The sequence below is a fragment of the Haemorhous mexicanus genome, chromosome 12 (assembly GCF_027477595.1).
Source record: "Haemorhous mexicanus isolate bHaeMex1 chromosome 12, bHaeMex1.pri, whole genome shotgun sequence".
Classification (NCBI taxonomy): Eukaryota; Metazoa; Chordata; class Aves; order Passeriformes; family Fringillidae; genus Haemorhous; species Haemorhous mexicanus.
Window position 1 is genome coordinate 2,691,362 of NC_082352.1, and position 19,266 is coordinate 2,710,627.

The following is a 19,266-nucleotide window of genomic DNA, read 5'->3' on the forward strand; positions in this document are numbered from 1 at the left end:
ACTGCTCTCTTCCCTTGTTCATCAAATGTGGCCCCACCCCTTTCTCTAGAACCATCCTTGTCCATCACCCTTCTCTCGGAGTTCCATTGGGGTGACAAGCGTAATTCCCTCCCATGTTATCTCCTATTGGTTACCTACAATCTGATCCCCGCCCTATGTTCCTCTCTTGCTGTTCTACTGTTGGTTATCCTCCCCGAGTACCCTCCCCGGTTCTTAAGCTGCTGTTACCCTGTTGGAGCTTTGTCACTTGTCTGTGGGCTCTCTCGGAGATTATGCCCTCTTGAGAATTTATACAAGTGGCTCCTCTCGTCTCCTTTGTTCTGGTTTCCTTGGCTCAGGGTTCCTCTCAGCAGCTGCACAGAGCAGCTTTGCTGCCTCTAGGAGTTGGGCAGCCCTGCTCTGCTGCCACCCAGACCGGCTCGAGGGGCAGAGAGGGTGCAGCCACTCTTGGCGTGGGCCGGGAGGTGAGGGCTGCAGAGGTCTCTGGTGAAGGGTGGGAGACCAGCAGCAGCAGAAGGCACGATGTTGCTGGTTCCTTCAGGAGACTCCAGCTGACACAAATTCTGCCCCTTAGGTGCTGGTTTCTGCTTCTTGGCTCTCTGGCCTTTCTCTCTCTGCTCTAATGGTTTACCAAGACTCTTCTGTTCCCGGGCTTTCACAATCACCTGCCCCGTTTTTTGATTTGGCTTCGGGTTAGGAATCCTAGGAAGAAAGGATTAGCCAGACAAACATTCTCAGCCAGTTGCTCTGCAGCTTGCTACATCCTTTCCTTGTGCAAGCAGCGAGCAGCAAATTAAACAAATGTACTCGCTGCATGGAAGCTGCAGAGGTGCAAGGGCAGGAACATGACCAGTAAAGTGCCTGGGGACCAACTACAGCACTCAGGGTTCCATGTAGAGAAGCAGGCCTTGCTTGTCCCAAAAGAAAGCAGAGCTAGGGACTTGCTGGTTCCTGGATCTCTTCTTCCAGATTTTGCAACCTTCCCAGTGTCTCCCTACCAAGGCCAGATGATCTTTTTCTGCTCCTGTGGGTGTTTCTGCCGCCTCTCTGGGGCTGCCTGTCTCCAGGCTCACCTCCTCATCCCAGTCAGAGGGACTGAAGGGAGGGTGTTAGGGGATGAACCAGGCTGTGCTTGGTGGTGCCCAGCAATGGGACAAGAGGCAATGGCAGAACCTGAACAGGAAATTCCACCTGAACCTGAGGAAGAACTTCTTTCCTGTGCAGGTGCCAGGTTGCCCAGAGAGGGTGTGGAGTGTCCCTCACTGGAATTATTCCAGAGCCCTCTGGACACAACCCTGTGCCATGTGCACTAGGATGAGCATGCTTACACAGGGAAGTGGGACCAGATGATCTAATGTGGTCCCTTCCACCCTGTCCCACCCTGCGATCCCCCAGTGATACCCATCAGAAGCATGAGTTGACAAGTGCTAAATGTTTCCCACCTGCACTGCAGGGTGGTCTCAAATGTCCCCTCACACTTTGGGGAGAACCGCACTTGAAAGGCCTGCTTCTGGCCAGGGGCGATGATGCCGTGGCAGGGCTTGATGGAGAACAGTGGCAGGTCATGGAAGGGATCTGGCAGGATTTCCAGGGCGGAACCAACACGCCTTGAGCGGCACAGCTTGGGATGGTCCTGCTGCTCAGGCTGCTGCTGCTGCTGCTGCTCAGAATCCTGCTGCTGCTGCAGCCGCTTGGCCAGCTGATGCAGCAGCTGCAGCCCAGAAGATTGAGTTTCAAAAGGACGATCCGGCTGCCACCCAAAACGATGCAGCATCTTTCTGCAACGCTTTAAAGTTTCAGAGGAGAGGAAATGACCTGCAGAGAGGAAGAGGACACCTTTCAAAGATAAAATCCTGTCATTGGAGCGCCAGCAACTCTGCCTCCCACTGCAGGTAGTTGGAGGAGAGCTGGGATGCACTTGGAGCATCTCTGGCCAATTACTTTCAGCAGGAAATAGAGCATCTGGGAGCAGGGTCTCTGCCTGCAGCACAAACTCCTGTGCCAAAGCAGGAGAGTTGGTTTTAGACGGTGACTTTGCATTTGCCCTGGAGTGGGGAACTGCACACAGACAGTGGCTACAGGTCAGCTCACTTGTTACACCATTGTTTTTCCCAGTCTCAGACTTTTCAAAGAGTCTGAGATGTCCCTGATGTCCCCCTTCCCAGTCCTTCCCAGTCCACCCAGCACGTGGCTCTCCCCAGAGCCTGGCTCAGCTCCTCTGCAGAGCAGAAGTGGCAGAGGAAGAACAGAAGGGAATGAACAGCAGATAGGGACAAAAACTCTCCGGCTGCAGCTGGGAAGATGCTGATGAAAGTGGACGTGTGGGCAAGGATGAAAAAGCAATTCATGTTTTGGAGTGACGTGGCAGAGTCTTCTCCCCAGGCCCTCAGCTACCAAGTGAAATGCCCTTACGCATCAGAGCAGATGAGTATTGCTTCTTCACTGCTTCACTGTCTTCAGCTTCCTCCCAGGAGTATTCCAGGGCTACCTTCCCTGTGTTGGATAGCCTGAAACTGAAAAGCCAGAAGGAGGAATAAAAAAAATGTCCAATAAATATAAAGGAAATAGTACAGTAACATTGTCTGATGGACTCCTGGTACCACTTTCTGCTGAGGAGCATCTTCTACCCCAGGCAACCCTGCCATGCTCAGATTGCTGTCCCAGGTGGCCCAAAAAAGTATTTTAAAGCCTGGAAGTTTAAGAGGAAAGGGCCAACATGGTACCCAGGACAATGAAGCTAAGGGGCTTACTCTGGACTTTAGGTCTTGGTTTGACTGCAAACTTATTCCTGAGCAGATGAGGACAGGTGACATGCAGTGAGGGCAAAGCCATGGCTGTTCTCAGCAGAAAGGTGTGGCAGCACTGAGGCTCTCCTGAGCACCTCCACCTGCTTGGCTTTGTGTGCACATAAATGGGCCTGTGCTGGTTTGGGCTGGGGCAGAGTTCTGGCAAGCAGGCCCTGGGCCAGCCCTGGGCAAGGTCAGCTGCTGTCCCCAGGGCCCTGCCTGGCCTCCAGCACTCACGTGGCTATCCTTGTCTGCAAGGGGGAGGTATCCTTGAACTGAACCACGGTTGTGCTCAGTTTGAACTGGGTGTAGAAAACAATGGCACTGAGGTACACCTCAGCCTCCTGGCTGCTCTTCTCCAGCACAGTGTGAGCTGGTTCCGGGACTGTCTCGACCACCTGCAAACAGAGGAAGGAGAAATCACTAAGCAGAGCCCAGAAGGTCAGGCTGAGAAGGGAATCTTCTGGCCTCCAAGATCAGCCTCCTAAGGGACTAGAAAGGACCATTCACTTTTACTTCCCTGGAAAGATGACAAAATTGGGAGTGTTCTGCTCGGTAGTTTGTTCTACCGACTGATCCAAGCGATCACTACCACAGCTGTTAATATCCCCATGGAGACTATAGCTGTGTTCTAGTCCCTGTACTTCAACCTTGTAGAGGGACTGGCTTTTTTCCTGTCCCCTATAAATCCAGCAGGTCTCAAAATAGGGATAAGTTCCCCTGCTGGAGCTCTGTGGATGGAGAACCCTAAGACTGAAGAGCTCTAGAAAGCACCTTCTTGTCTTAGGGGTAAGTGCTCTCCAGATGTCATGTCTGGAGCAACAGCCACGCTGCTGGGAGCTGGGGATGGGCATTTTGGGGTGTGAAAGATCTCACTAGGAAAGTCTTCAACCGCAGATGTTCTGATAGAAAAGAGGATGGTTTTTAGAGGCCTTAAAATGGTCCAGAAACCCAGAAAGAACCTTCACCCACGATGAGTGTTTGTGGCAATAATGACAATAAAAGCAAGAGTCTCTGGAGATGGTCCTTCTCTGGACTCCTCCATAGTCATACAGTGCCTGGGCTACTTCATGAAGAGATATCCCACACAATACAGAGACCACAACCAAATTCTCTGGTATCCATGCAGACAAAACTTGGAGTTCACCAGCATATGCAGGAGAAGTGTATTTCTCTCCACTTGAAAAGAAGAGACAGAGTGCAGCAGACTTAACTCCTTGTTGGTGAAAAGGCACCACATGAGATGAAGAGATTTCAAACACCATAAAATGGGATAAAATCATAAAGCATTGCCTTCCATTCAACATGGGCTGCAACACTTGTGCTTGTGGCACAGCCTGATAGTTGAGTGTGGCTAAAGGTCTCTTGTCAAAAGGCTTCCCCATCTTGTGTGAGTGTATCTGGTCACTGTGCATCCACCTCTCCCCTGGAATGCACTGCTGGTGAACCTCTTGGCTGTCCAATGTCAGAGGAAGCAGGAGCTGCTCAGCCAGCAGTGATGGTGCTATGGTGGTTCTTTCTGTAAAAGCTGGATTGCCTTTCTTTGCTGTTCTGCTTCTTACCCTCTCTTTTTTAAACCATCTGGCTGCCAGGTCTTTCCTGGGGATATCCTTCCACGTCACAATGCACATTTGGTCATCCCAGTCTGGAACCTTCCTTCGTGGCCGCTTGAAGTTGATCTTGGTCACCTTACATTTCACAAGGCGCCTCCTGAAGGTGCCTGGGACATCTGCTTTCAAGGTCACTGTGATGCCCTTGGCACAGCCAGGATGGAGGTGTCCCACCTAGGGAGAATCAGGGAGGGAGTCGGGACCAAACTGGAAGCACTGCCAAAGGCAGGCCTGACAGCAAAAGGGACTGATGTGGTGAACAGCTGTGCCAGGAATCTGCACCTCAGAGAGGATTTATGTGAAATTTGACAGACAAAAGTATAAACAGAAGGTGCCACCTCCCATAACATGAAGCCTTTTCAGCAAGGCTGGCTGCCTTGGTCCAGCCAAGCCAGGGACTGCATCTCCTGCGTGGCACTGGAATGGGCTATCAGTGGCATGTGAGGATTCCCTGCCAGCTCCTGGGAACACCAGGAGCTTGAGCAATGGGGAAAGGAAGAGCAGTCCATGCTCACCTTGGGGGAGAACTGGAATATGGCATCTGCGTCCCACACAAAGCGCATGAACTGCGTACGGGTGTGGTTGGTGATGGTGAAGGTCCTGCGGCAGCGCTTCCCGACAGGACAGTGCCCAAACTGGATGTGATTTGCTCTGACAGCTGTAAAGGAGGAGAGCAAGGGATCTCAGCATGCAGGGAGCTCCACCTGCCCGCTCACGTGCACAGACACCTTTATGTTCAATGCTTCCTTGCTCCAAGCCTTCCTCCCTCTGGAGGGAGTTCCCCAGGCAGTTCCCCATCCCACCACCTTCAGGGAAACACCCTGGCACACCCCTAAGCCAGTGATGTGCAGCACAGCACTCACTGCTCTGCATGCATGGCTGCCACCCCCACAGGCCGGCAAGTCCCATGTGTGACAGCCCAGGCCTGGCTAGAGGGAGGACACACGTGATCAGACGTTGTCCTCTTCCTTGCTCCACCTTGGCAGCCTCTCCTCTCTTACCATCAATGATGTCTTTCTTTAGACTGCTCTTGGCATTCCTCTCCTGGGGGTCTTCCTTTAACCCATCAAGGGTGAATTCATCCATGTGGCCTTCACCCACCAGCTCGGTTAGGGTCAGGCGGGAGTCCCCCACTAACAGACAAATCTTCCCTTCCAGACGTTGAGCCAGGGTGGGTTTGAAAATGACATCAAACTCTGCCGATTGCCCATGACGCAGAAGAAAGAAAGGCTGCTTTGCGGGCTTGCTCTCTGCACAGCAATGGAAATCAGAGTTAATTAATACAGCTGTACTGAGGAAATATTTCCATAGGATAGATGAGGAATAAGAGGTGAAACCAGCTGCCTTCTAAGCACAGATTCTACCCACAGTGGTTCCAGACCCTCTTCCTATGTTGACAAGACTGCCACCTCCAGTTACAGCACCGCTTAAGCAGCTTAACCTCAGGCTGATGCCCAGCCCTCATTCCATCTACTTCCAGCCAGCTCCAGCCATATGCCAAGCTCAGCCAAAAAGAGTGCTTTTGGCTTTTGCTGGCTGGCTGTGTGCTCAAGGGCTGTGTCTGTTCAGGCTGGTACCTTCCCACATGCAGCAAATACCTCAGAGGGTCCACTGAGATAGTGACAGTCCCCCACAACTCAACCCACCATGTCTAGAAGAACAGAACAACTTCCTACAACTTGCTAGGAGGAGATCCTGCAAAACGTCCCCAAGAAAAGCCTGGGGGACAGAGAGCCCAAAGAATGAAACTGTGCCTAACACCTGGCTGCTGCTCAGAGAAGCCAAGAGCAGGGCACACGTCTTCCCTCTGCATGATCACACTTCATGGTTAATGAATTTACCGTTTCTGACGGAGTCCCCTTCCACATTTCCAGTTTGGAATGTCTTGAATGTGGAGGCCCTGCCTTTCAACAAGAACACTCCGTGCTCATCCTCCAGGTGTAACATAAACTGAGAAAAGGGAAGCCAGAGCACAATGATGCTGGTGTGAGTACAGGACGGCACAGAGACTGACACCACAGTGCTGCTGGTCCCGCATGGCAGCCCAGCACCTCTCCCACTACAAACAGCACTTAGCACAAAAGTTAAGTCAAACCAGCTGAGAAAAAAGGGTGTTCAGAGGCATCTGGATAGAACTGACACAGAACCACACAGGACAGAAAGTAATGAGCAGAGTGTGATTAAACCACAACTAAGTTTACTTAAAATGTAGTAAACTGGGATTAAATACAATCTATGGAACTGGGAAACCACACATGTTCATGAGAACAAAAGGTGACCTGAGAGACAGGAAAATACTCCACCACCTTTCTTGTGTTCAACTTAAAGAAAAAGGACTGGATGGAAAATTTCCAAGAACTCCCTTTTTGGAGATGTCAGCTACTCGCTTAAAAAGAATTTCTGACACCTCTTCCCTGTGGTTGACAGCCTGGTCAGAGAGCGAGAAACGACATTAGTTTCTCACAGTGGACTTGTGAGACCTTTTAGGGAGTTGTAGAAACGATGATAACTTGTTAGTATAAACGACCTGCAGGTGGTGTTTTTCTACTCTGTTTTTCTGTTATTCTCAAGGACTGTTTGTGAGAAAGACGTTTCTGTTAATTAGCCAATCAAGAAGAATGTGTCAAACCTGTCTATAAAAAGAGAGAGCTTTTTGTATTAAACTTCTGCAATTCAGTCTCCTGGTGAATTTGTGTCATTTCGGGCTCAACACAGACACCTCTTCCCAGGTCTGCCATGTTTTTTGGGACCCTTCCCCTGTGGGACAAGCCTTTGTTCCCAACCAGATCCTTCCTTGAGCAGGTGCTCCTCACCTTGACAGGTTTGATGCCGTTGTTACGGATGACCAGGGGGAGCATCTCTGTATCCTCCAGCTGGAGCCTTTTGAAGCGCAGCACGGCTATTTCCCTCTTGCTGCGAGCACTTGGGCGCACGACTGTCACCGGCAGCTCCTGCCCCTTCCCACTGATGGTGAAGGTCAGGATTTGGGGTTTCACTTCCACCGAGCTGCAGGAGAGGCGCGGAAACAATTTCAGCTGGCACTAACCCATTTCTCACGGGGCAAGCGAAGCACCAAGGGCCACCCACCTACAGTGTTTTCCCTGCCTGGTGCTCCTGTACCCCACAAAACACAGGCCCCCACCAGCCTCTTCCCAATCCACTCAGGACCATTCACAAGAGGAATCTGCTCCAAAGAGCCAGAGCCTTCCACAATAACAGTTAAAAATAATTTCATTTAATTGAATTATGCAGTACAGCAGGTAAATAAGGAGGCACCAGATGAGATATGGCAAATCCCCTTGCTGCAGTGAGATGAGACTTATGAAACAAGCAAAGGCACAGCACGAAAGCAGTACAAAAGCAAGAAGGCAGAAATAAATCATTGTCACCATCAGTAAAGATCATTTCCAAGAACAGTAAAAAAGCAGTTGCTTATCAGCAATTAGACTTGTCTTGTTCCAATTCAGTCACTAAAGGGTTGAGGAAGGGCAGGTCAAAGCCCCAGTACACAGGTCCCAGGGCAGAGGAACTGGGCTCCTCTTTCATATCAGCTCCAATCACTCACATAAAATAGCCTAATGAATGCCAGGGAACCACAGAGGATCACTTAATTTTACAGAAGCAAAGAAGAAAATGTGACTGCTGTCTTGCTGGCGCAGAAACCGCTTCTTCTAAACCTTTGTCCGTGGAAACGCCCAGGTCAGCTGCAGCACATCTGGGTAACTTCCAGTTGGCTACCTAGTATTTCCCTGTCTTGACAGTTCTTCATACAGAATAAACCATCAGCCTCATTTTTCTACTCTAAGAGTTACTCCCAGATCATCTCATGCCTAAGGCTACTGAAAGCATTAGAGCTAACAAGAGGCCTGTGCCTTCCCAGGGGAGAGGCAGCTATCAGTGAGGCCTCCCCCAATATTTCACAGGGTCAGTTACCCCTTGGGCATCTCAAGGGAAGCCTCGAAGGTGCAGTCGTAGCTCTGCTTGTCTGGCGGAGTGAAGGTCACCGTAGCAACGGCAGAGGACGAGCCACGAATGGACATCTTGACTGGATCCAGCTTGAAAATGTTGTTGATAAGGCTTTGTTCCTTGGGGGAACCCAGAGAGCAGTGTTAGGAGAAAACACCTTTCAACATGACACAGTTTTATTCATAAATGCATTACTGAGAACAGCCCCAGACATTGTGTCTTTCTTCCTGCTTCCCCGGGCAGGCTCCCATCCTCCCAGGGAATGCTGACCTTGTGCTAAAGCATTGGGTGTTTGAGTGCAGGAGGCTGCCCCAGCCTATATGGGAGATGGGCACTGCATGGAAGACTCTGCAAATAACCCAGAACTGGCCTTCAAAGAGAAGGAAAAGCCAGGGAGCCTGAGGAGATGCTCTGCTTTGAGCCCTGACGTGTCAGTTCATAACAGCCCCTCTCTGCGTGTGCTTCCAGGAGAGCTTCAGAAGGATTCACTTCTCCCACTGAAGACCCAGAGGTGTGAGCCAAACCTCTCCTGAGACATGCAAAATTCCACACAACTGTTCCCTGGCTCTGCTGCTCTCCCCTGCAGTCTGACCTGCACTGAGCTAGACTAGTCTGGGCCACAGGCAACAATGCATCTGGAGAACAAAACAGGCTCTCGCACAGCCCTTAGAGGGCAACCACCACCTTGGCCTCCTGTTCTTACCTCTCCAGGCAGGGGTTTGATGGAGAGGGCCACGTCACATGGCAGACGGCAAGCATTGCAGATACTGAAATGGGCTTCTGCCTCTTGCCCAACCTGAACCTTGCTGAAGATGAATCTATTCTCATCTCTGACAAAGAGGCCCGTGCCTTTCACCGACTGCAGCTGGTGGCTGAGGTCGGCGCTGCTGCAGATCGGATACTCCTTGAAGATTGACGCGACATTCTCAACAAGTCCTGTGGACACACCAGAGGGATGAGCACGGAGAAGCCTCCCTGATGAATTTGTCTAGACCCTGCTGGCCTCTCAGAAGGCTCGATAAGCCCTTTCTGCCCGGGTGACTGCTAAACCCAGCCTTGGGTGGGGGAGCTGGCTGTGAGGATGGAGCCCAGTCAACCTCAGTCTTAGAGAGCACTGCTTTCCTTTTATCCTTCCATGCATCCCTCCGAGCCTGGGAGGGATAATGAGTGAACTGGTGGACTTGAAGAGGGCTGGAACCTCTGAGGATTTTAAGGTGGGACACCAAGGCTAGCGTGCCTCTCTATCCAAGCAGCAAGTTGAGGTGCTGATCAGCAGCAAGTGTGACCAAGGGCACTGTGGGCAGTATGTACCTGGGACGCAGGTCTCGACAATCAGGGTGAAGGGAATGCCGAGGGGATTGTCTGTGGGGTCTCTGTCCATGATGTCAATGTAGATCTGCTCCTCCCATGTCCCCTCCTGCTCTGCGAGGCACTCCACTTTGATCAACTGCATGCGTGACGGATGGACGGAGCCGGAGCAGGGGGACACTGTGAACATGCCAAGCCTGAGGTGACCCTGCAGAAAAAGTTCCAGGAGAGGCTGATGGCTAATAGCTGTGCCTTGAGCACCCCAGTAAAGAGTACGTCCTGCCTTGGCCTCCAGATGGGCCCAAGCAGCCAGTCCCAGGGCAGGGAAGGATGACTCCATGGCCCAAAGGTAGCCCCAGGCTGAGAGCAACAAGCCAAGAGGAGCTGCAAGCCTGTCCCAAGTGGCAGAGAGAAAGGAGTTGGGAGTGTAAAGAATGAACGTGGTAGCTGTGATCCTTCAACCTCAGAGGTAATACAGGAGAGCAGAAATAGCTGTGAGAAATGATGGGAGACAGATAGGGGACTGGGAAGAAGAAAAAGTAATGTCTGAGCTCTGTGGACTGGGAGTTCAGTGGGGGATGTTTTTGCTTCTGAGGTGTTCACAGACCTATGCTGGCTAGCAGCTACCAAACACAGGACCTGCTCCCCTCTGTTGACCCCATAACTCCAGGTCACAGCCAGAGTACAGGACTGTCAGTAGGACTGAGCAGATACTGGTCTTGTAGACCACATCCCACCCTATGGCGATGAGCCCCCAGCCTGGGCACAGCAGCATCTTCTCACATCCCCTGCAGCAGCAGCAGGGCAGCAGGAGTCACCCACCTGTGTCGAGGAGCCTGATTTCCTTCCTTTTGAGCGCTTTTTAGCTGATGGAGCAGACTCCCCTTGCTTTGAACTGAGAGGAGAAAACAGAGGTATCTGTCATGCTGAGCTCCCCTGCCTCAAAGGCCAAAGCTGGCCTTCCTCCTCACAGAGGAAAGCCTTCCTGCTCCTGATGGCTCCCAGAGAGCAGCCAGCAGCTCCTATTGCTGGACTGAGCAGCTCAGTCACCAGCTTTGTACTATACATGGGGATACTGAGGTGTTTTTTTGCTCCCTCTCCCCAAGCCAGGGACGCAAATGGACGATAGCCCAAGTCTCCTGGCTGCCTGCCACATACCAGCTGTGGCGTGTATGACAGGAAGGGTGGTGCAGGGCTTCTCATACCTTTTGCTTTCCAATGCAGATGCAAGCTTGGGTTCTCGGCGGATGTGGAATTTGAAGCTGAGCGTGCCGTTGTTCTTCAGCACAACAGTCCGGCTCTTCTTGGTGCCCTTGATCATGGCTCCGAAGTCGGTGGGTGAGGCAGGCACAATGCTGTACTTGCTGTACTCGGCTTTGGCCGACACTCTTATTGGGATGTTGGTAACAGCCTGGCCTCCTTCACCTGAGCTGGCATCTATCACCTGTGTCCACAGGAAGGATGGTAAACAATAAAGACGCCGGCCAGAGTCTCAGCTCCACTTAGGAAGCCTCCCAAATGGTGCTGAAAGACTTTGTTTGTGTACGTAGGAGAGAGGATTCTCCAGTAAAGCCCTCCTCCCATTAGAAACCTATCCTGTTTACGCTCCCAAAACACCGTGTGATAACACAGCCTGGCCCAGGCAGCTCACCTGGCAGTACAGGATGGGTATGTTCTTGAGGAGGATTTCACTTGTGGGGTGGAAGATTATCTCAACACTCGCATCAGGGTGGGAGGCATTCACCATGCCCGACTGAGGTGTAACGGTGAAGTAGGATGCCAAGTCTTGCATCCTGGGACCTGCACCCTTCAGCGTGAACCTGGGGAGAAAGGGAAGGAAGGAGAGCTCTGCAGTTACAAGTACAGGTGCCACCAGCACAGCCAGGACTTTGCATAGGACCAGAAAAAAAAGGGAGAGTCCAGCTCTGCTCAGGGAATCCTGGATCTTGACAGAGAGTGCAGACAATCACAAGATTACTGCAAAAAATTTTTCATTCACTTCTTTACAGAGTCTCAGAAAGAGAAAGGAAGGAGGTGACCACCAAAGAACGGCAATGAATCTCAGCATTTCAGTGGCTGAAATTTCTGGGGCTCTCCTTTGGCCTCCAGCTGAGCTGTGAAGAACTGCTGGTTTGTGGCTGAATTCTCTGGTAAAATAATTGAGATCAGAGAGCCCAGGTTTTGTATATACCATGAGGTAGCCAGCATGGAAACAGGTTCTAGCCATTGACAGAGGGAGAATGAAGGCCTGGGAAATGCTCACTACCAGGCAGCTGGACTCACCTGTACTCAATCCTGTATATCCCTTTGATCTTTAGACTCAGGACTTTCTTCACCTTATCCAGGACATTAATTGTTCCAAATTCCAAGCTTCCATCTGCACCTGCAGAAAATCCACAGCGTGAGGTCAAACACAGTATTTGTGAGCTGCTGCAGAATACACCAGCTCACAAGCAACATGGAGGTCTCGGTGCAAAACCCTTTTCAGCAAGTTTCCATTCTTGAAAGTGGTTTCCAACTACTTGTCTGCCCTTTCTCTTCTTACCCAAAGTATCTGCAGGCTTAGTAGCAAAAGAGCTCGGCTCCCATTTCCTCACTCCCAAGCACAAATCCAATTACTTTATATGCTGCACTGAGCCTGTGGGCATTGCCAACTGCCTGTTCACATCACTGTTGTTTCAAAGCCCCCAAATTCAATCTGCACATGACACTGCACACTTCAAAGTTCAGAGGGGAAAGACTTAGGGCTGTCAGAGCCCTGACAACGCTTTATTCCACGCAGCTTGCAGAGTATGTGCTTTACGTATCCGTGCCTTCCTTGCATGCTGTCCCATCCCACCCCATCCCATCAAGTGCTTTGGTTGCCCACCTCCCAAGATAATGCAGTGCACCTGGACTGCTTTGTTTGGGAGGCATCCACTGACCTTCAGGCATGTCAATGCCCAGAGAAACATCATAGACCTCTGCAGAGATTTTGATGTTTTCTGTCTGAACAACCCCCAGGATGTTTTCTGCATCTGAAACCTGAGGCAGCAAGAAACAAACATTGTTCAGATTATTCTTCTGGTAGACAGCCTGTAAAGTCCTTGTCTCTGCTGGCTGCTTTCCCTATGGCCTCCCTGGCTTCACAACCATTGGCGGACTCCCAAGCTTTGTTAACCTGTTCCTCTCATGGGCTGTCCCAGTGGGATTCTGCTGCAGTAAAAAACCCTATCAGCCCAACTCTGCACTCCTACAGCAGGGAATGCTGCTGCTAAAGCATCCTTGAGAGGCACAGGGGTGTAAGAACAACCACAAGAAGTATGAGGTGTCTCAGAGCAGTGGCATTGACAACCCTCCCAAATCACCTAGCACCCTGTCTGAAGGGCAGCCCCTAAACAGGGGGCCAGGGAACAAAATCCCACAGGGAGAGTTTGTTGTACTATGCAAGAGCTTCAGACAAAGTCCAGGAGGAATACAGAGATCACGCTGCAGTCTGTACAACCAGACAACAACCTTCAACCATTCACAGGGACGAGGTGGTTGTGGTACAGGCTCAGGATGCAGTGTCTGCCTGTCTGGGGGGATGTGGATGCACTGCACGTTCTGGCAAATGCTGTGTAGAGGCAGAAGTTGGGGTCACAGCCCCCTTGTGTCTGGCGGGTGCAGCTCTTCCTGACTCTGTCCCTAGCAGCACATGGCTGCTCACTATGCCCTGCTCTGCCAGGCAGGCCACAGTCCCTCTCACCTCTAGTTGGAGGGTCTTCTCAATGCTGCCAATCTGCTCAGCCTTGAAATGCAGTGTCACTTCAAACTCTGAGCGGGGATCAAGGATGCCATTATTTTGTGACAAGAAGAAGTTCTCAACAAGGTCATCCAGCCCACGGAGCTGCCAGGCCATGGGCAGCATGCTGTTGTTTTTCAGGACGAAGGTCCTGCAGTCAGTCCTGCAGAGACAGGAAGGCACTTGGCATTAGCTGCTGGATGGTCACACCGGCCTTGCCACTGAATGCAACTTGGGGCAGCTCCATCCATGCCCCAGAAACCAGAGTCAAACGTTTTCTCTTTGTCACAAGTTTTGGATTGCTACCTTCCCTGTGTTGCATAGCCTGAAACTGAAAAGCCAGAAGAAGGAATAACCAAAATGTCCAATAAATATAAAGGAAATAATACAGTAACATTGTCTGATGGACTGGTACCACTTTCTGCTGAGAATCATCTTCTTCCCCAGGCAACCCTGCCATGCTCAGACTGCTATCCTGGGAGGCTCAGAAAAGGATTTCAAAGTCTGAAAGTTGAAGGGCAAAGGGCACACATGGTGCCCAGGACATTGAAGCTAAGGGGCTTACTCTGGACTTTAGGTCTTGGTTTGACTGCAGACTTATTCTTGAGCAGATGAGGACAGGTGACATGCAGTGAGAGCAAAGCCATGGCTGTCCTCAGGAGAAAGGTGTGGCAGCACTGAGGTTCTCCTGAGCACCTCCACCTGCTTGGCTTTGTGTGCACATAAATGGGCCTGTGCTGGTTTGGGCTGGGGCAGAGTTCTGGCAAGCAGGCCCTGGGCCAGCCCTGGGCAAAGGCAGTGGCTGCCCCCAGGGCCCTGCCTGGCCTCCAGCACTCACATGGCTGTCCTTGTCTGGAAGGGCAAGGTATCCTTGAACTGAACCACAACTGGGCTCAGTTTGAACTGAGCAAAAGTAACAACGGCACTGAGGTACACCTCAGCCTCCTGGCTGCTGTTCTCCAGCACAGTGTGAGCTGGTTCTGGGAGTGGTGTGAACAGAAGGTGCCACCTCCCATAACATGAAGCCTTTTCTGCAAGGCTGGCAGCCTCTGCCCAGCAAAGTCAGGGACTGCATCTCCTGCGTGGCACTGCAACAGGCTGTCACTCGTATGTGAGGATTCCCTGCCAGCTCCTGGGAACACCAGGACAGGGCTTGAGCAATGGGGAAAGGCAGAGCAGTCCATGCTCACCTTGGGGCAGAACTGGAATGGGTCATCTGCCTCCCACTCAAAGCCCATGAACCGGTGACAGGTGTGGTTGGTGATGGTAAATGTCCTGCGGCAGCGCTTCCCAACAGGACAGTGCCCAAACTGGAAGCGATTCCCTCTGATAGCTGTAAAGGAGGAGAGCAAGGGATCTCAGCATGCAGGAAGCTCCACCTGCCCGCTCACGTGCACAGACACCTTTATGTTCAATGCTTCCTTGCTCCAAGCCTTCCTCCCTCTGGAGTTTCTGGTGGCGTCAGCTCGGGTCTGGGAGGCATCCTGCGCAATGCGGAATTCCAGCAGGCGGCCGGCAACTTTGTGCCTCAGGCCTCTGAACAAGACTTCAGGCCTTTTCCCCAGGAAACAACACTGACCAGTGCCGGTTCCTGGTGGCAGTTTGCAAGAGGCACTTGGCACTATCAAAGCAGCTTGAGTTGGCAGTGGTGGCAGCTGGGGTCTGGGAGGCATCCTGCGCAATGCGGAATTCCAGCAGGCAGCCGTCCACTCCGGGGCACCGGCCTCTGAACACAACTGCTGGCCCATTTCCCTGGGAAACAAAACATACCAGCTCAGGTTCCTGGTGGCAGTTTGCAGGAGGCACTTGGCAGTATCAAACCAGTCCAGGTTGGCACTGGTGGAAGCTGGGGTCTGGGAGGCATCCTGTGCAATGCGGAATTCCAGCAGGCAGCCAGCCATTTTGGGCCTCAGACCCCTGCACAACATTTCAGGCCGTTATGCCAGGCAAACAAAACTGACCAGCCCAGGGTCCTGGTGCCAGTTTCCAGGCGGCATTTGGCACTGTCAAACCAGCCATAGCTTCTAGTGGTGGCAGCTTGCGGAGCATTTTCTTCCCCAGGCAACCCTGCCATGCTCAGACTGCTGTCCTGGGAGGCTCAGAAAAGGATTTCAAAGTCTGAAAGTTGAAGGGCAAAGGGCACACGTGATGCCCAGGACAATGAAGCTAAGGGGCTTACTCTGGACTTTAGGTCTTGGTTTGACTGCAGACTTATTCCTGAGCAGATGAGGACAGGTGACATGCAGTGAGGGCAAAGCCATGGCTGTCCTCAGGAGAAAGGTGTGGCAGCACTGAGGCTCTCCTGAGCACCTCCACCTGCTTGGCTTTGTGTGCACATAAATGGGCCTGTGCTGGTTTGGGCTGGGGCAGAGTTCTGGCAAGCAGGCCCTGGGCCAGCCCTGGGCAAAGGCAGTGGCTGCCCCCAGGGCCCTGCCTGGCCTCCAGCACTCACATGGCTGTCCTTGTCCTTGTCCAGTTCAAACTGAGCCCAGTTGTGGTTCAGTTCAAGGATACCTTCAAGGATACCTTGCCCTTTGATAGTTGGCACTATCAAAGCAGCTTGAGTTGGCAGTGGTGGCAGCTGGGGTCTGGGAGGCATTCTGCGCAATGCGGAATTCCAGCAGGCAGCCGTCCACTCCGGGGCACCGGCCCCTGAACACAACTGCCGGCCCATTTCCCTGGGAAGCAAAACTGAGCAGCCCAGGTGACAAACAGAGGACGACGCCCCCAGCGGCTGTACTGGAGCACAGAAGGTTTCCGCATCTTCCAGCGCTGCACTCGTCCCCCTGGCCATTGTGGCCCCAAAAGCAAAGATGCTTCCCAGATGCCCAGACCTGGCAGCCCCGTGTTTAAGCTGTGGCTGCTGCAGGTGGACCTGCGGCCAGGCCAGACTGTGGCCATGGTGCTGGAAGGCTGCTCTAGCACTGCCCAGGTGAGGCCCCTGCCAAGGGCTGAGCCTTCCCCATCAGATCTCCTCCACTGCAGCTGCTTCTGCAGCCCCTTGACATTTACCTGTGGAAAGGAGCAAGTGGCTTCAAGAAACATTTTTAATGCCAGTTGCTTTCCTTGCTGGCCACCATCAGTTGCTAAGGCTCTTTTGTGTTTCCCTAGCTACCATAAACCCAACTTGCTGATCCCAAAATACAGGCTGAAGGAAGTACTGCTCCTTTGGGCAAACACTGCTTACCTGTGTCATGTGCTGAGGCAGAAAGGAAGAGCAGGGCAAAGAAGTTGCACTTAGACTAGAAGTCCAGGCAGGAAGCCAATTAAATTACTGTCAAGTGTTTTTTTCTGAGGGAAAAACCCTTTATCCAGGGAGTAAAACAAAAGCCCTGGGAATGGCAGGAGTGCCTGGGAGTAGCATTGCTTTTCCTCTGAAGACAAACATGGGCACAGGGCTGCTCTAGCTATGAGTCCTGGAGGGGGAAAACACAGTGTGCCAGCTCTAATGATCAGTGCGATGTCCATCCAGGCAGGAAACTGTTCCCAGGGTTCATCAGAATTGACAAATTGACTTTGGTCATCTTTCCTATTCCTGCTTGCCCCAGTCTCTCAGCCAGCCCTGGTGTCCCAGGGGCAGCCAGGTTTTGCAGTACCCCTGGAGAGCAACTCAGAGGGGAGATTTCAGCAGAGTCTGGGAGCGTTCTCCTACCTGGACCTTTCTTTCCAGGGGAAATGAAACTCTGCAGAGAAGCTGCCAGCTAAGTCTGGTATGCATTCCCTGGCTCCAGGACCCCTGGGCACAGATATTTAGAATAAATAGGTGGCAGCACAGAAGAAAAGAGAGCTATTGAGGAGAGCAGAGACTAATTACAGTCCCTAATAATAAGTGACAGGAATAGGGCCCGTGGGTGGGTGACAAGCCAGTGTGGGGTGTTGGGCCTGCCAGCATGCACTGGGAGACAAGTGACTCTTGTATGCAGGAGGTGAAGGAGCAGCTGCTGTGTCACACTGTGGTGGGGAAAGAGACAGCAAAGAAGCAGATCATGCAAGTGGATGTCACCTGCAACTTCATTTGCCCTGTTGTGGAAATGTCTTCCAGAGCAATCACTTTCCATGTGGAAAAGGTAAGTCACTAGATTCCATCCTGGCATTTAAAGGTGCAACTCTTAAATTGGCTGGAAGTAAATAGAAATATATGCACTTTTGGTGTTGAAAAATGTGAAATGCATTGGAAGGGGAAGGAGGTCTATGGCACTTGACATTGCTTTCCCTTGTCTCCTGTTTCTGTAGAAACCCAGCGATGTCTTGACACTGCAGCACCAGCCTTTGTCTTTAAAAAACACCAGCTCCCTGCCACTCAGCATTGTGCTGGATGTGGAACAGCCATTCCTGATCTGCAGTGTGCACCAGCGACCCCTCCCTGCAGATTCCAAGGTGAGCCTCTGTGGGCTTGTTCAGTGGGGTTTGAGGAGGAGGGATGTGGTGGTGCACTTCTGTTGGGAGGTCTTCAAGTTGAGAAGTTTATTCTATAGTGTCAGCAGTGGATTGGCCTGAACCAAATCAGCAGAGCTGCTGAAAGAATCAAAATCTTATCTGAATTGGTAACATCCATGCTGGCTCTAAAACATGAGGAGAGGGGAGCAAGAAAGCAGATCGAGGAAAGCCATGCAGTAAAGGTGTCTCCTGGAAAGCATGCCAGCTCTCCAGCAGCCACTCCCTTGTATTGGGGCTGAGCACAGAAACAGGAGCCTGAGGGAATCCTGGACTGGACTGTGGTGCCTGCAGACAGACTCCTGCTGTAGAGAAATGAACCATGAACTGAGAATCCAGTGCTGGGGTCACACTTTGAATGTTTACTGTTTCCTGCTGTCAAGACCTTGGGACATCATCCCAGAGGTGATTAATTACTGTTCCTGTCCTTGCAGCCTGTGAGAGTGGATGTAGGGAAGGAACTTCGTCTCTGGATCCAGTTTAACCCAGCTTATAAGGACAATCTGAATAGCTGGGTGGCAAAGAAGGTTTTCAGCGTGCGCTTCATGGAGCATCCTCATGTGGAGAAGATCCCTGTTCGGGGAGAAGTCAACTTCCCAAATCTCCACCTCCAGGCCGAGGCTGTGGACTTTGGCTGCATCATAAATGACACAGAACAAGTTCTGTACATGGAGATGACCAACTGCAGCCCACTGCCTGTCAACTACCACTGGTCATTCCTGACAGACAGCCGGGTGAACACCATAAGGTACGAGCATCATCCCTGTGCTGCTCTGAGCATGGACCTGCTCCAGCCTGGTTTTGGAGTGGCTGTTACTGAGCTCACCACACCAGCACCCAGCCAGGGGCTGCATTGCAGGGAGGAGCTGCTCTTGCAGGCACCTCTCTCTCCCACTACAGGTCCACCATCGTAGTTATGTTATTTTCCAGGTTCATCCCTTCACCACCTAAATTCAAACCACAGTCATCAAAGAGGAAGGGAGTGTTTCCATGGAGATACTACAGGACTGAAAGTGTGGAGGAGCCAACCAAAACCCCGGAAACAGTGCAGGATTCTGCCCAGGAGGATTCTGCCCTGGAAGATCCTGCCCTGGAAGATCCTGCCCAGGAGGATTCTGCCCAGGAGGATTCTGCCCTGGAAGATCTACCCCGGATGATCCTGACCAGGAGGATCCTGACCAGGAGGATTCTGCTCAAGAAGATCCTGCTCAAGAGGACTCTGATCAGGAGCCAGCAGATGCAGAGCATTCCCTGGAAACAGAGGTGGATTTTCTTGCGCACCTACCACTTGCTTTGCCTCCTCAACTTGCCACCAAAAAATCATACTTGTGCCAGCCTCCCTTTTTGCTGCCCTTCTGTCCTGTGCTCTGAAAGTGGCAGTTGGACATGGGGTGTCTGG

General features: G+C 51.9%; 1 protein-coding gene across 1 annotated transcript; it reads right to left on the reverse strand.

Moving 5' to 3' along the window:
• Positions 1–377: 377 nt before the first annotated feature.
• Positions 378–16,334, reverse strand: LOC132332975 (hydrocephalus-inducing protein homolog). Its single transcript, XM_059857700.1, has 21 exons — positions 16,268–16,334; positions 14,624–14,766; positions 14,272–14,336; positions 13,398–13,596; positions 12,595–12,778; positions 11,954–12,053; positions 11,322–11,490; positions 10,876–11,114; positions 10,493–10,565; positions 9,674–9,878; positions 9,066–9,298; positions 8,330–8,481; positions 7,210–7,402; positions 6,238–6,346; positions 5,398–5,646; positions 4,912–5,054; positions 4,349–4,570; positions 3,024–3,184; positions 2,413–2,513; positions 1,443–1,815; positions 378–702 (listed from the first exon to the last, which is right to left on the reverse strand). The coding sequence occupies exons 1-21, from the start codon at positions 16,332–16,334 to the stop codon at positions 378–380; spliced, it is 3,705 nt and encodes a 1,234-aa protein (XP_059713683.1).
• Between the last annotated feature and the right edge of the window lie 2,932 nt (positions 16,335–19,266).

Bases quoted from the DNA above. Each gene is read 5' to 3' on its own strand.
- LOC132332975 (XM_059857700.1), bottom strand. From the start codon at position 16,334: ATGGCCACAGTCTGGCCTGGCCGCAGGTCCACCTGCAGCAGCCACAGC. The intron at 11,115-11,321 runs GTGAGCTGCCTG...CTGTGGACACAG, and splicing joins TACCCATCCTGTACTGCCAG to GTGATAGATGCCAGCTCAGG. The intron at 6,347-7,209 runs GTGAGGAGCACC...CCCTTTTCTCAG, and splicing joins ACGGCATCAAACCTGTCAAG to TTTATGTTACACCTGGAGGA.